Raw genomic sequence first — 14,894 nt, forward strand, 5'->3', positions numbered from 1 at the left:
ATAAAAGAGTGCAACTTTTTTCTCGAGGAGCTTATCACACAATAACTCAAAAGTTAGAGTGTTTGACTTGGGGCTATATGAAGACTCGTATTGATAGGAGTGATGACCGTGTCGAATTTAAGGAGTTACAATTTTTAACTATGACTGGTATCCATTGACATAATTTCAATATATTTTACACTCACCGTGCACATTTTTATACGAGCATCGTTGATGTGACATTAATTTATTGGATGTAATGAATAATATGATTCATTATATCTAATGGGTGACTGAATTTATATTTTATTATATTATATATTTTTTAGTTATAATTGGTGGACATTTGATTCTGATTTATTGGCAAGTAATGTTATATATATATATATATATATATATATATTTGAAAATATTTCATATAATCAAGCGTACAATTTTATTATGAGCAACATATCTATTCTAAATTAACGAAATAGTATTTCTATATTTAAGCGATCGAAGTAATTGAAATTTAATTCCCACTCCCCCACGAAACACAATTAAGTGATCAACATTTAATTCAGTTATATATAATTTCGAACAAAAATAAATTTAATAGATATGGGCCGGACCGATTTTTCGAAGTCGGGTCCAATATTTGGGGTAAAGCGGGTCAAGTATAATGGTCGTCCATGCCGGTTTGACACGAAGCACAGAAGAGCGACGAAGCCCTTTTTGGTTAGGGCTCCTTTACCATTATCCCATATCCACATCAACGCGTACCACACCCACTCAATTTTCATTTTTTTCCTCCGATTTCTTCTTCAATGGCGGCGTTCCATTAGCTTGAGGAGGAAAAGTACCGTAAATTAAATTCTTTTTTATCTTTATTTTTTGTCATATCGTGCTAAAAACGCACAGTTGTACATTTTTTATTTTTCATCTGTGTCAGAATCCAATCGATTAACTGAATTCTTCGTTTTTTTTTTTTTTTGCATTTTTATGCAGTTTACGTTCTGATTTTAATTTGCTGCCTTTTTTGTTGGGGGATCTTTAGAAGGTTCTATAATTCGTATTTGGTTTGCCTGTAGTTAGATTTTGCTGCATAATTTTGTATAGCGTGTGTTGATGGAATTTGATAGGTTTGGTGAGAGCGGCTTCTGTTTACTGATGTTCTAACTGCAGAAAGCAATTCTGGCAATTTTGGAGAATATTTAGGGGTTTTTTGGTATTGAATTACCGTCGGTGATTGGAATGGAGTCTGAGATGCTCGTGCCTCCGCCTCCAAAGCGGCGGGGAAGAAAAAGGAAGATAATTGATGTACAGGATGTGACTGTGGATTGTGAGGGCAAGAAGGTTTTGCAGACTAGGTCACTAAAGTTAATTGGTAGATATGTGCTGAAAGAGTTTCAGGGAAGTGGTTTGTTTTTGGGAAAAATTGTTTCTTATGCTTCAGGTTTGTATAGGATAAGCTATGATGATGGGGATTGTGAGGATTTGAATAGTGGTGAACTCAGGTCTTGTTTGGTTGAAGACGGTGATTTGATTGGTAAATGGTCGGAGAGGAAAGAGAAGTTGGACAATTTGCTAAGTAAAGAAGTCACTCCAGAGGTTTTGAAAGTTGAAAACATGGTGACAGAATGTGCCGATCAGGTTGATTTATCGATTCCAGTTGAATTGAGAAATAATGATACTGGTAATTATGAAGTACAAGAGGTTCACACTGATGTTGATTCTTCAAGTGATTCATGTGAGAATACTCGAGATCAGGATTCTATTCTAGACATGGAAGTGCCACTTGTTCCACCACCTGAATTGCCTCCTTCCTCTGGACACATTGGTGTTCCTGAGGAGTATGTTTCACACCTTCTCTCTGTCTACACATTCTTTCGTTCCTTTAGTGTGCAACTCTTTCTTTATCCCTTTGGATTAGATGAATTTGTGGGGGCACTTAATTGTTCTGTTGCAAATACATTGTTGGATTCTGTTAACGTTGCTCTAATGCTTGTCCTGAAGCGCCATTTTGAGAGGCTCTCCTCAGAGGGTTCAGAACTTGCATTAAAATGTCTGAGGTACTTTTTAAAAATGTTCTCTACAACTTTTTATTTCTTTTTGAGTAGTAATATGTAATCATGGAAATCTCTGATGTGACAATTTTTCTCGTAACTGTGCATACACTATCAGTGAAACAGTTGGCGAGGCAAGTTATATCCCACTTTGCCTGATTGTTCTTCTCATGTTTTGTTAAATCTCAAGTCTTCGAGTTTGTTCTGGTTTGCGTTATTATGAAAATAATACTGCAATGACAGTTTAGGTAGGACAACCTTTTCTTTTTCCAAATTGACAATTATTTATGGAAAATGGTCACTTGTGCGTATCTTTCAGCATTAGCCATTTTTTAGCATCGATTTTTGTTTGTAGTAGTATAGAACTTTATCATCCTTCTGCATTTAGGTGCCTGGACTGGAGCTTGCTTGATGCTTTGACTTGGCCTGTTTATGTGGTCCACTATCTATTGGTGATGGGTTATACAAATGGACCTGACTGGAAAGGTTTCCATAGCCATTCTCTGGAGAGAGATTATTACACTTTGTCAGCTGGAAGGAAGTTGATGGTTTTGCAGATTTTATGTGACGATGTTTTGGATTCTGAAGAGCTAAGAGCAGAAATGGATGCTCGTGAGGAATCTGAAGTTGGAATAGACGTTGATAGAAGTGCGGTATTTGCTTCCACTGGTGTTCCTAGAAGAGCGCATCCTAGATACTCTAAAACTTCTACCTGTGATGACAGACAAGCCACACAAGGTATCACAGAGCATCATGAGATACAATCATTTATCAGCCACTCAATGGGATCTCAAGTAGGTGAACCAGTGGAAAGTTCTGCTGACAAGGATGGTAATGGTGATGAATGCCGTCTTTGTGGAATGGATGGATTTCTGCTCTGCTGTGATGGCTGCCCGTCATCTTATCACTCAAGATGCTTAGGACTGAACAAGATGCATATAGCAGAGGGCTCCTGGTACTGTCCTGAGTGTAAAATAAACGCAACTGAACCTAAAATTTCACGAGGAACGGATTTGAGAGGAGGAAATATTTGCGGTATTGATCCATATGAACAAGTTTTTGTTGCTACGTGCGACCATTTGCTTGTGTATGTTTCTAATTTCTCTTCACCTTTGTATTATAATATTAGTTCTTTCCTTAACTAAGATGTATCTGCCAGTTGGCTTTCGTTCCCTCCTGCTTAACGTTGAGTTGCTTATACTTATGTCATCTTGTAATTTTAGATTCTCCGAACTTCAATAATTCTTTCTGGCTCTTTGTTGCCTGGAATTTTGCAGATTGAAAGCTTCGATTGACTCTTGGACCTGCCTTAGATACTACAGCAGGCACGACATTCCCAAAGTTGTCTATGCTTTTTATTCAAAAGCAGAACATGTCAATTTGTATTCAGAAATATGCAGGGAGATAATGCATTGTTGGGAACTGTCAGGAAACATTTTACCACATTATGAGGTTTCTGAAACTGGCTTGCAGTTAGCAGATGGGGAAATTAGTGGTGAATGTTCTGGTCAGTCCCTTAATTTATTGTATAAGTTGGTCCAAGACATGGCTGTGATTGATAATGTTGGAAGCTGCATTACAGGTATTAATTCAGCAGAGATGGCTAACTCAGATGATATGAGAAGTGTTCAAAAACCTGTCTTATGTGATAATATTTTGTATACGCCTAAGTATGACAAGCCAGAGACAACTGACCCGACTTTGTTCAGTGTTTCAACCATCCGGCCTGCTAATCCTTGTGAGTTTAATCAACAAAGCACTTCAAGCATGACAGAAACTTTTACTCACACCACAAATAATAATAATGGTTCTGCAATTGGTAATTCTTTGATTGGCATGCCTTGTACTCGTCGGGAACTTGATAACCGTGTTGGCGGAAACATGTATGGAAGACAACATGATGGTTGCTTATACATGGGATCTTCATTCAACTCAACTGATTATATAAATTATTATTTGCATGGAGATTTCGCTGCTTCTGCAGCTGCTAGTTTGGCCATTCTTTCATCTGAGGAAAATCAAGTTCCTGAGTCTCGCCACTTATATAACCGTCGTAAGGGTTTATCTGACAGTGTTTCGCTTCAGCTGAAAGCATTCTCCATGGCAGCTATGCGATTCTTCTGGCCAAACACTGAGAAAAAGCTTGTTGAAGTCCCAAGAGAAAGGTGTAGCTGGTGCTTTTCTTGTAAGGCTCCTGTTTCAAGCAGGAGAGGATGCTTGTTAAATGCAGCTGTTTCAAATTCCATTAAAGGGGCTATCAAGGTACTTTCTGGTGTTCGTCTTATGAACAATGGGGATGGGAGGCTTCCTGGTATAACAACATACATATTGTTTATGGAGGAGAGCTTAAGAGGTCTTTTAGTTGGTCCCTTCCTTAATGATGCTTTCAGAATGCGATGGCGCAAACAAGTGGAACGGGCTTCCACTTGCAATGCAATAAAGATCGTTTTACTTGAAGTAAGTGTTTAGTTACTGTTGGTTGTCTTGTTATCTCGAGGCAATTGATCATCCATCTAAGCAGTTGTTTATGTAGTTAATATAGTTCGTCAATGTTCTGTTCGTCAATGTTCTGTTGTTTTTTGTGGTGCATGGCTCTCTCTTCTACCTATCCGCAGTTTATTTTGTACTATCATGCATGCATGCTTTTTTTGCTTTTCATTGTAAACCAATGGTTGCACGTAAAAGTACAAGAATGTAGGATAGTGTGATTCATCTACTTAATCTGGTGTGCGCTGATGGTTAAATCTCTAACTTTTGTCATTTGTGCTGATTCAGATTATTTGTGTTATTTGAAACTCTTTGTGCTTGTGAGTTGTGATGTTATTTGTACATGGTGTTGCATTAATGTGGTTTGTATTTGCAGCTTGAGGAAAATATACGTCAAATTGCACTTTCAGAAGATTGGATGAGGCTCTTTGATGGTATTTCAAGCCAACCTTCCACTTCTCAAGTGGCAGTGAGTGTTACTGGATCAACTCAGAAGCGCCGACCTGGGAGGCGTGGCCGGAAACCCTCTATCGTGGTCGATGTTGTGGTTGATGGTTGTCAGGATGAGCCGTCTGATTTCACCTGGTGGCGTGGGGGTTCATTGTCGAAGCTTGTACTCCAGAGAGGGTTTCTTCCACGTTCAGTGATTAGAAAAGCAGCTCGGCAAGGTGAGATGGATTCACACCCCTTTTCTCGTTCTTCAGTGAAGCTGAAAGCTCATTTTCTTCTTTGTCTATTGAACAATTATGATGCACTTTTTTGTGATGATTATTTACTGAAATTCAGATGTATTTTTCTGACAAATAAACATAGCAGGTTGTTCAACGAAAATACCTGGAATATATTATCTAGAAGGGCAAGAAACTCCTAAAAGAACCCGGCAGCTTGTTTGGCGGTCAGCGGTTGAAATGAGCAGAAGCGCAGCACAGCTCGCACATCAGGTGCTTGTTATTTATTGATCATAATCATATATATATCTAATCTAATATCTAATACTATTATAATATATGAGTTTGAATTGTGAGCTTACTATTTTACCCTTTCATTTATTTTACAATTTCTTATGTTAATGAGGTTCTTTAAGTCATTTTCTATGTTAGTGTTTAATATGATCATTAATAATGTATTTAATTCCGTCAAGATAATTATTAATTTGATTTTACTTTTGAATTACATTTAGTTTACAAGTTACATATGATTGCTAATATTACTAACATCTATTTATTTATTTACTATTATAAATATATGATTTTCATTTGTAAACTTATTATTTTACCATTTTGTTTGTTTTATAATTTGTAATGTTCACGAGGTTCTTTAAATTATTTTCTACGTTAGTTATTTAAACATTGAAATCAAATTCATAGAAAATTACTATAATAATGTTATAAATTAAAAAATTGTTAATATTCCGAATATTAAGGTAATATTGGGAATACGAATGAAGAAGAGTGAGATTGAAAAAAATTAAATTATTAATAAATATTAAGATCATATAAAACATCTTTTTCTCATTTAAAATAGAGATATTTTTAGACTATTTATGTATCAACATAGATATATGATTGAGATAAAATGTTTGTATGTAAGTGATTTCAATGCAAATATTTAAGCATTTAGTCAATTTCTTCGATATATGATGCTAAAAAAATATCCCTAAATAATATATTATCTATTAATAATAATATCTATTAAATATATGACTTTCATTTGTGACCTTACTATTTTACTTTTTTTTTATAATTCGTCATATTCATGATGTTATTTAAGTCATTTTTTATGTTAGTTTAAAAAGGTCATTAATAGTGTACTTAACTCAATCAAAATATTTATTATTTTAATTTAATTTTAATTACTTAAATTTATACATTGCAGTCAAATTCATGAAAAGCTCTACCATATTAATGATAGATAATAATGGGATGACAAAGGGAGATGAGACGGATGTAATAAAAATAAATTATTAATAAATATTAAGTTCATATAAAACTTATTTATCTCATTTAGAATAGAGATTTTTCAAACTCTTTGTGTCAACTGAGATACGTGATTGAGAGAAATGTTTGAATGTAACTGATTTCGAACACTGTTCTTAAGTTATTTGGTCAATTTTTTATATATGCTGCTAAATAAATATTACTAAATAATATGCTTCATTTGATCATTTAGTGTTCTTGCAATGAGATGAGTTTTTTACCCTAGCATTAACATGTTTTATTGTTATATGTCATTTGTGTTGATTATGTTGTATGGATGTCCTATAAAATGTCAATATTTCTCAAAGAATAAAATCGTTTTTCAAAAAGAAAAAAATTGTTCATCCAGAAAAAAAATACATGAAAAACAAAGTGTACACAATTTTCATTCTATTTATAATGGTATGAGAAAAATTTAAAATTTTGTGGACACGATAGATCAATTTTGTGAATTTTTAGTAAATTGAGGCATTGAGCCAGTTGCACTTTATTTCCTCTAATATCATCCTGATATCTCATATGCATATCTTAATTACATTATTCCTCTCTCTTCCCAAAACTTTAAAATGCAATAATTAATTTTGTATATCGTTCAACAAGATATAAATATTATAAACAAAATGTAAATTCGATAAAAGAAAATTTGTTTTGTTTCAATGAATAATATAGTATTATGTTCTAGACACAACAAATGAAATTGAAATTATATTATTCTCATGATATGATGAACACAATTATTGTTCCAAAGCTTCTAAAAAAAATGACTAACGAGATGACTTTCCTGAATTGCGTCAAATTAAACGAGGACACAGCTCTAATATATAGTAATTTGAATAGATTTTCAAGTATTATTTCTCACAGTGATTGAGAAATAGTTGTTAAAAATTTATTAACCTTATAGCTATATGTTAATAATATTGATATTGAATATATAAAATTGATATTACAAATATCACGATGTTTGAAAAAATTATAACACCATTATTTGGTTATGTTGTTGAAGGATATATAGGTTATACATATTTTCACTCACATGTAAAAACCTATCACAACTAAAAGAATTTTTTCTTAAGAGTTACAGTTGATGATTGTCATAAACTGAAAAATCATTCAACAAAAAAAAACAAATAGTCGAAATATAAGATTACCGGATAAAAATAATGTAGAAAACCGAAAAAATGTCGTGATAGGGAAGCAAACTACAAGCATGTCAGATCTCAGATGAGGATTCTAAATAAGATAATAAGTATTAAAGATGATCATTTATATACTTGTTGAGTATACCAAAATGGTTATACGCATATTATAAAAACTATGACAAAGAATTGTTGAGTTGTCAAAACCAACCAAAAAGCATATTAAAAAATGTGTCATGTGGATAAGATAACTTTTCCGATTCATACACCGTCTATGGTCATGATTTTTATTTTTTTGGTTTGATTTATTTCACGTTGCTCACGTGCAATGCACGTACACTTTTCTAGTATATATATATATATATTTATATATATATATATATATATTTGATGCTATACCTTGGTATTTTTGACAAAAAATTATTCAAGTAGCAATCAGCTTTTGTTTTATATGAGTGTACTTTTCTAATGTGTACACATGGATTTACATCAGGTCAGATGCCTAGATTTTCATGTGAGGTGGAGTGATCTTGTTCGTCCAGAACAGGTTGCCTACGATGGAAAAGGTCCTGAGACAGAAGCTTCTGCCTTCAGAAATGCTTTCGTTAGTGATAAGAAAATTGTAGAGCATGAAATCAGATACTGTGTCGCTTTTGGTAATCAGAAGCACCTTCCATCTCGAGTCATGAAGAACATTGCAGAAATTGAGCAAATGACAAATGATGGAAAGGAAAGATATTGGTTTTCAGAGACACGAATCCCTTTATATCTTATCAAAGAATATGAAGAAAAAACAGAGAAAGACAATCCTATGGATGAGTTTTTCAAACTTCAGAGGAAGCAGTTGAATGCTTTCCATAAAAACATATTTGCATATCTCTCTCTGAAGCGAGATAACATGGAAAGGGATTATTGTTGTTCTTGCAATCTAGATCTCTTGTATAGGTATTTTGCATTACACATCTTCCAATAATCTCTCTGAGCTCACTCAACCTTTTCCATTCATTAATATTTTGGATGTTTTGAATGTCAGGAATGCTGTCCAATGCAATGCATGCCAAGGTAATGTGATAATTAACCATATTCTTGTTTTGATTTATATTTTTTAGCTCAACTGCTTCACATATATGTTGAAAAGTAGATGTTCCATTATTTTAGGAAAAAATAGTCTCAAACAAGAAGGAATCCTGGTGTAGTTCAGAGGTTAAAACATATGGAGTTTTTCTAATAGTTACTAGTCTTCATTATATGATTCAGTATACTAAATTCTCTAATAGTGTCACCGCATGTTTTTCTTCACTTTTTCATATTTCTAAGTCAATTTTGGTAATACGACAATTAAGCCCCTTGTTATTGATGAAATGTGAACTGCTATTTTTGTTGTCATTTTATGATATCAAAAATGACAAAAAAATACATCTGCTCTTTTTAGTGAACTCAACCAAGTTCTCTCTTTTTCACCACAAAGGTGTTATATTCTTAACTGAACACATTTGTCATTTATGTGAGACAGGTGCGAACTGTTATTCACAAATTATACTAGGATGGGGTTGGTGGTGGTGGTGTTGACTTGTTAATTTCCTCCGATTTTTTTTGTCGCTTCCAGTTAATTTTTAAGCAACTTTTAATTTGTGCAAGTCTACCTTCCTTGCAATTTTTTTAACGAACATCATTATTGTCCTTAGGGTTTCGTAGGCTTTGAGCATTCATGTTTATGGATAAGTAAATCTTTGTGGCGCAGCTTGTTTTGCCAGTGTGTCAATTATCATGTGTTAAAATTAAGTTATGGTCTTTCTTTAAAAAAAAGGAATAACTGCTCAGTGATCAAGGCTTAGTTGTTAAAAGCATGGGACATGCTAAGGCAAGTTGGTGTGGTAAAGTCTATGCCCGAGGTGTGAGGTAGCCACGCAATTTGATGAAAGAAAGTGTCCTAAAGGAGAACATTAATATAAATATTTAAAAATAGTTTCATCACGTATTATCTAATTTATAATTACAAACTATTAAATAACAATAAAATAAGTACTCACTCTTCATTTATAGCAAAACCGATGACTATTTACTTGCATTTCATCTTGGACTTCGTAACCCAACATTTAATGTCCGCCTAAAAGGTTGTTACAGCGCTTTTGCAAGGTTGGGGCTTTATGGTTAAGGCGTGCTCTTCATTAAAAAGCTACTCCGTATACGCATAAAGGCTGATTCTAATTCGGCCTCAAGTCTTATGCTCATGAATTGTGAGCTTTTAATAACCTAGGATAGGGGTGTGGGCACATTATTATTTGAAGCGTTACATATAGAGGCGCCTAGTAATAATAGTCTTGGTATAAAATGCAAGGCAAGTCATGCGGTTTATGGAAGTGAAGCTCCCAAATGATATTATTCTAGAATCTAAATATTTAAAGAGAATATTTCACTTTATTATTATTATTATTATTACTATAAGAATATATATTGTTAGCTATTAAACGACAATAAAACGAACATGAAATGTTGTTTTCTTGCATTTTATTTTGGATTGGCCGTATCTACAGAGACTTAAAAGCGCGGTGAGGGTGGGGTTTCATTGTCAAGGAGCGCACATTATCAAAGAAGCTGTGTTTTAGTTTGTGTCGAGGCTCGCATATTGAGCTTTATTTATCCGTTTTGACTGCAACACGGGTTGAGCTTTATTGAGCCTGATGATTTGGTGCATGCCTTAGGAACTTTAATAACTATGAACTTGCATGGTATAATTGTCAATTTGCATATTCACCACCACTTTCAATCCATATATCTATCTGTACAATATTGGACACCAAAGACTCGACTCCATCCAAATTAATCTAATGGGAATCAATCTAATGGAATCAATCGTTATCAATAAAATGTGCACTAGGTTTTTTTATCACCTTCCACATCGAGGTTATTCCATGGTCTGGTTCTTGTGTGTATCCGTGGCTAGTATTTGCATTTCGTTCAATGTGTCTAAAGCTATGGCTTATATCAATTAATAATTTAACTTATCAAGGTTTCTCTGGCAGGTTTTTGTCACGGTCAGTGTGCTTCCAGTTCAACAGTTAATGTGAACGAAGAGGTTGAGTTTTTTATCACATGCAAGCGGTGCTGTGAGACTCAGGTGGCCACACAAGTTGAAAGTAGCAATGGGTCGCCTACAAGTCCTCTGCTCCTTCATGGACAAGACATTAGAATAGCTGCCACCACCAAGAAAGTTGGAAAGTTAGCAGGATATAGAGGATCATCAGCATCTGTGAGAACTGTGGAGCATTTTTCTGATGTTAAATCTGTCAATCGCTCTTCAGTTGCCAAGAAAAGTAAAATAAAAAACTGGGGTTTGATATGGGGGAAGAAGAATTGTGAGGTTGCGAGCAGCGATTTTAGGTTGAAAAACATTCTTTTCAGAGGCAGTCCACATCTGAGCTTGATACAGCCTTCCTGCCGGCTTTGTAATCAGCCATGCGACAGTGACCTAATGTACATTCGCTGTGAAACATGCGAATGTAAGTGCTTTTTCAGGACCACATCTTAAATTTGATCTTTGCTGCATGTGTTTATAGTTTGAACTGCTTTTTTGGCATCCGTGCAAGAGTGATTAATGTGTTTCTTTGTGCCTATTTCAGGTTGGTTTCATGCTGAGTCCTTGGAACTGGACGAGTCTAAGATTTTTTCTTTGATTGGATTCAAATGCTGCAAGTGTCGGAGGATAAGATCTCCCGTGTGTCCATACATGGATTCTGAAAAAAAGAAGGCTTTGGAGGACAAAATAGAGCAAAAACAGCCTTCAAAGCAGGAGATTTCGGAAATGGAATCTGACTCTGGTGTAATTGCGGAGCATTACAAGGAAGATTTACTGGCTTATTCTACATTACCCACCAAGGCCGAAATTAGTCCCTTAACAGCTGATGATCAGCTTCTTTTTTCTCTTTCTGAAGTTGAGCAATTAACTGAGCACAAATCAGAAGTGGAACACAGATTGAATAATGCCTCTGTATCTGTGCCCGGACCCCGGAAACTACCAGTCAGAAGACATGTCAGACAAGAAAATCAAGTAGATTATCCTTGTCCTAGAGATCCATTTCATGTCAAATCAAATGTGGCAAACTATACAGAAAAACTACCCTTCAGGAGACAAATAACACAAGAAAACAACTTAGACTGTAACTCGTCTACCAATTCCTTTAAATTGGAAGCATCCGAAAAATTGGAAGCAAATGGTATGAGCTATATGCAGGAATCATCACCCCCGCAAGTTGAATGGATTGTTTCTAATGATAACTTGGATGATGGTATAACTTTGAACTATGATTCCCTTGGATGTGACGACATGGCCTTCGAACCTCAGACCTACTTCTCTTTCAATGAGTTACTTGCATCTGATGACGACGTTCACACAAATGGGAATGAATCCCTGGAAAATGCTATGGAAAATTGGGCAAGGTCTTCCCTTCCAGAAAACGGATCCCTCGGAATATCTTATGATCAGGAAGAACCCACCTTATCTGTAGAAACATTGGATCACCTTGTTCCTTGTAAGATTTGTTCTCATACCGAACCATTCCCAGATCTTTCTTGCCAGGCATGTGGTGTGTGGATACACGGCCATTGTTCGCCCTGGGTCGAGTTGTCATCTTGGGAGAATGGCTGGAAGTGTGGCAATTGCCGTGAGTCGAGATGGTAGAATTTTATGTTTTCTATGTTTTGAATAATATGCACCGTAAAAACTGGGGATGAATTGCATATGAGGGAAGCCTGCTTTGAGCAGAAAATGACAAGTCAGCTCGTTACATCTCTCTGAGATTTGAAAAGTCTGGTTTCAGTTGATGGATGCATAATGGTATTGGCAACCATCTGTTCGAGTCGCACCATGTTTGTGCGAGGAAACATTTAAAAAAAAAAATCGAAAGTACAGCTTTATTTCTGGGAGAAATCGTGATCGCCATGGATTACGCTTCAATCTTGATGGATAAGCTAGACTTTTTGGGTGCTTATCAAATTACATTGCTTGTAGGGAGTATCACATTGTTCACAATAGGTAGCCTTCATTTTTTCTGTGATGAGCGACTTTGTTGAGCCTTTTAATTCCTTAGCCAGTGTGATCTTTTTATGCCCTTCCAATTCGAAACATTGAAAACATACAAATTTATAATACACAGTTTGTTTGGAGAATGGAAAGACTGGACACTCGGAGACCTCTGCTTGTCCCATTATGGGCTTATGGTTTTCTGTATTTATGTGTTGATTTTAGCTCCATTCTCAACTAGTTGTAATTGGTACTTGAATCTCTATGTTTCTCTCCTTTATTTATTTTTATTTATATCAACGTAATGCTTTTTGAAGTTTCAGTTCTAAAATAGGTTACTGGCAATAGTTTTTTTGAGGTTTCTTTTGGACTTTGTTAAATATCGAGAGATTTGCAACCTCAAAAATTTCAATATATTAAAACAAGAATTATAGTCCTTCAACTGCTTGTGTCAAAAGCTCTGGGTGCCCAGTACAAGAAGCCTCGTATTCAACTAACTAATTACAAGAAGGTTCGACACTATCCCACAGGATCTGAGCCATTGATTTTAAAGAAATTAGGATGAAATCTTCCCTAATTACAGGTTGTTGGGAATTGAACAAAAGAGATAAATACATAAGTTTTGATGCATTACAACTTATATATCTCAATCGGATACTGGTAAATATTTTGAATTTTTAATTATATTGATAATATAATCTCTTGATGCATTTTGTATATCATAGGATACCTATTAATTAACAAAAAAAAATGTATTATACATAAAATATAATTTATCTACTATATTGCTATGTACCATATAAGAAATTAACAATGTTTTTGGTTTCTTGGCCTTTTATATTTTAATTTACCAAAAAAAACGATTGAAGCAACAAAAATGGCATCAGAGACCGGATTTTTATTGGATTAGGCGATGGTTCGAGAGCAAAACAGCTCGTTGACGACGAAACTCGATAGTATTGAAGAACTTTGATAGAGCAACATATGTTTGATCATAAAAATAGTAATAGATCAAAAATAGTAATATGGTTAATGTGATACCTCTTGTCCCACATCTTAAAAATTAAAGATTTAAAATGAGTTTATAATATGTTACAATTGACTTCTATAGCAACTTGAGTTAATTATTTTCGTAAAGCGACGACGAATAGAAACTAATTGTGCAGTCACGTAGGCACGAGCTCGAGCTCAGATTCGAGACGTGACATTTAACGTCACTTGTTCGATTAGTATGGATTGCGAAAGTGTAAATGTGTGCAATTATTAGAAAATTAAATGGTCGACAAATGGTTGTTAGTTTGTTGTTAGGAATTTTGTCGCACATCTATCTTAATAATTTATAGCAGAACCACAACTAATTGATTTTTATACATCTAGACATTAGTATTTATAATGATTGTTATTTTCCACGATGTTTGACCATTCAATTAATTCTCCCGTATCTGGTTAGAGATCACAAGAGTCCATACAAAATTTCATCATAGCATGCCATCTCCTAAAACACCGTGCCCCCAAAAACAATTTTGCACATGCCCTGCTTCTATCCTGTTTGTATCTTTAAATTACTAATTACTACAACTAATAATATTTTTTCTATATAGAGATTTTTTTCTAACATGGTTTAAATCATATCAGTCAAATTTATCATTTATATCAAATATATCGAACCATTATGATTTTTCTAAACAAAAATTATTGTTCAAATCTATGATTTCAAATTTATTTGACTTATTGAATTTGATTTTAAGTGAATTCGATTCATTCCCTATAGCATAGCCATTTTCATTAGTAACATGTGAAGAAAATTTGTTCAAATCTCTCTAGCTAACTCAAATTCAACCATCTAGACATAATTCAAGTGATTTTTGTTGGATTAAATGTATTGGGTTGTGAAGTTTATGCACTTCCCATGTGAGTGAATCGAAATTTGGAAAATTGAGTTTGTCTCACACCGGAAAAATAAAGTGGTATATATAAGTTTATATTGTGTTACACTTTATGAAAGTATAACAATGATTGGTCAAGATACTCTCTCTCACGTACGCCGGTGCAGAGGGTGCAAATCATGGGCCCGATTTGAAATATTAAAAAAAAATACTAGTAGTTCTTGACACCCGATTTGTACATGATCTCGTATAATAAACAAAATTTTATAAAATAAATAGTTCTAAATAGTTATATGAAGTGCGATTATATTGAAATACTTTTTTCCCATCAAGTCGTGAATTCAAAATTTCATGACTATATTTTA

The 14,894-nt window shown here is 34.3% G+C and overlaps 1 protein-coding gene across 4 annotated transcripts; it reads left to right on the forward strand.

Moving 5' to 3' along the window:
- The first annotated feature begins 627 nt into the window (after positions 1–627).
- On the forward strand, positions 628–12,965 carry LOC142524813 (DDT domain-containing protein PTM-like). Of its 4 annotated transcripts, none has more exons than XM_075628948.1 (10): positions 628–2,030; positions 2,413–3,111; positions 3,302–3,531; positions 3,607–4,481; positions 4,888–5,179; positions 5,328–5,452; positions 8,117–8,568; positions 8,657–8,685; positions 10,647–11,123; positions 11,244–12,965. In XM_075628948.1, the coding sequence occupies exons 1-10, from the start codon at positions 1,213–1,215 to the stop codon at positions 12,299–12,301; spliced, it is 5,055 nt and encodes a 1,684-aa protein (XP_075485063.1). In that variant the 5' UTR covers positions 628–1,212; the 3' UTR covers positions 12,302–12,965. The 4 variants fall into 4 exon arrangements, with proteins under 4 accessions (XP_075485063.1, XP_075485055.1, XP_075485049.1 ...); XM_075628940.1 differs by having other exon boundaries at positions 628–822; positions 1,144–2,030; positions 3,302–4,481; XM_075628934.1 differs by having other exon boundaries at positions 628–817; positions 1,144–2,030; positions 3,302–4,481.
- Positions 12,966–14,894: the final 1,929 nt, after the last annotated feature.

The sequence above is a fragment of the Primulina tabacum genome, chromosome 2 (genome assembly GCF_025594145.1).
Source record: "Primulina tabacum isolate GXHZ01 chromosome 2, ASM2559414v2, whole genome shotgun sequence".
Taxonomy (NCBI): Eukaryota; Viridiplantae; Streptophyta; class Magnoliopsida; order Lamiales; family Gesneriaceae; genus Primulina; species Primulina tabacum.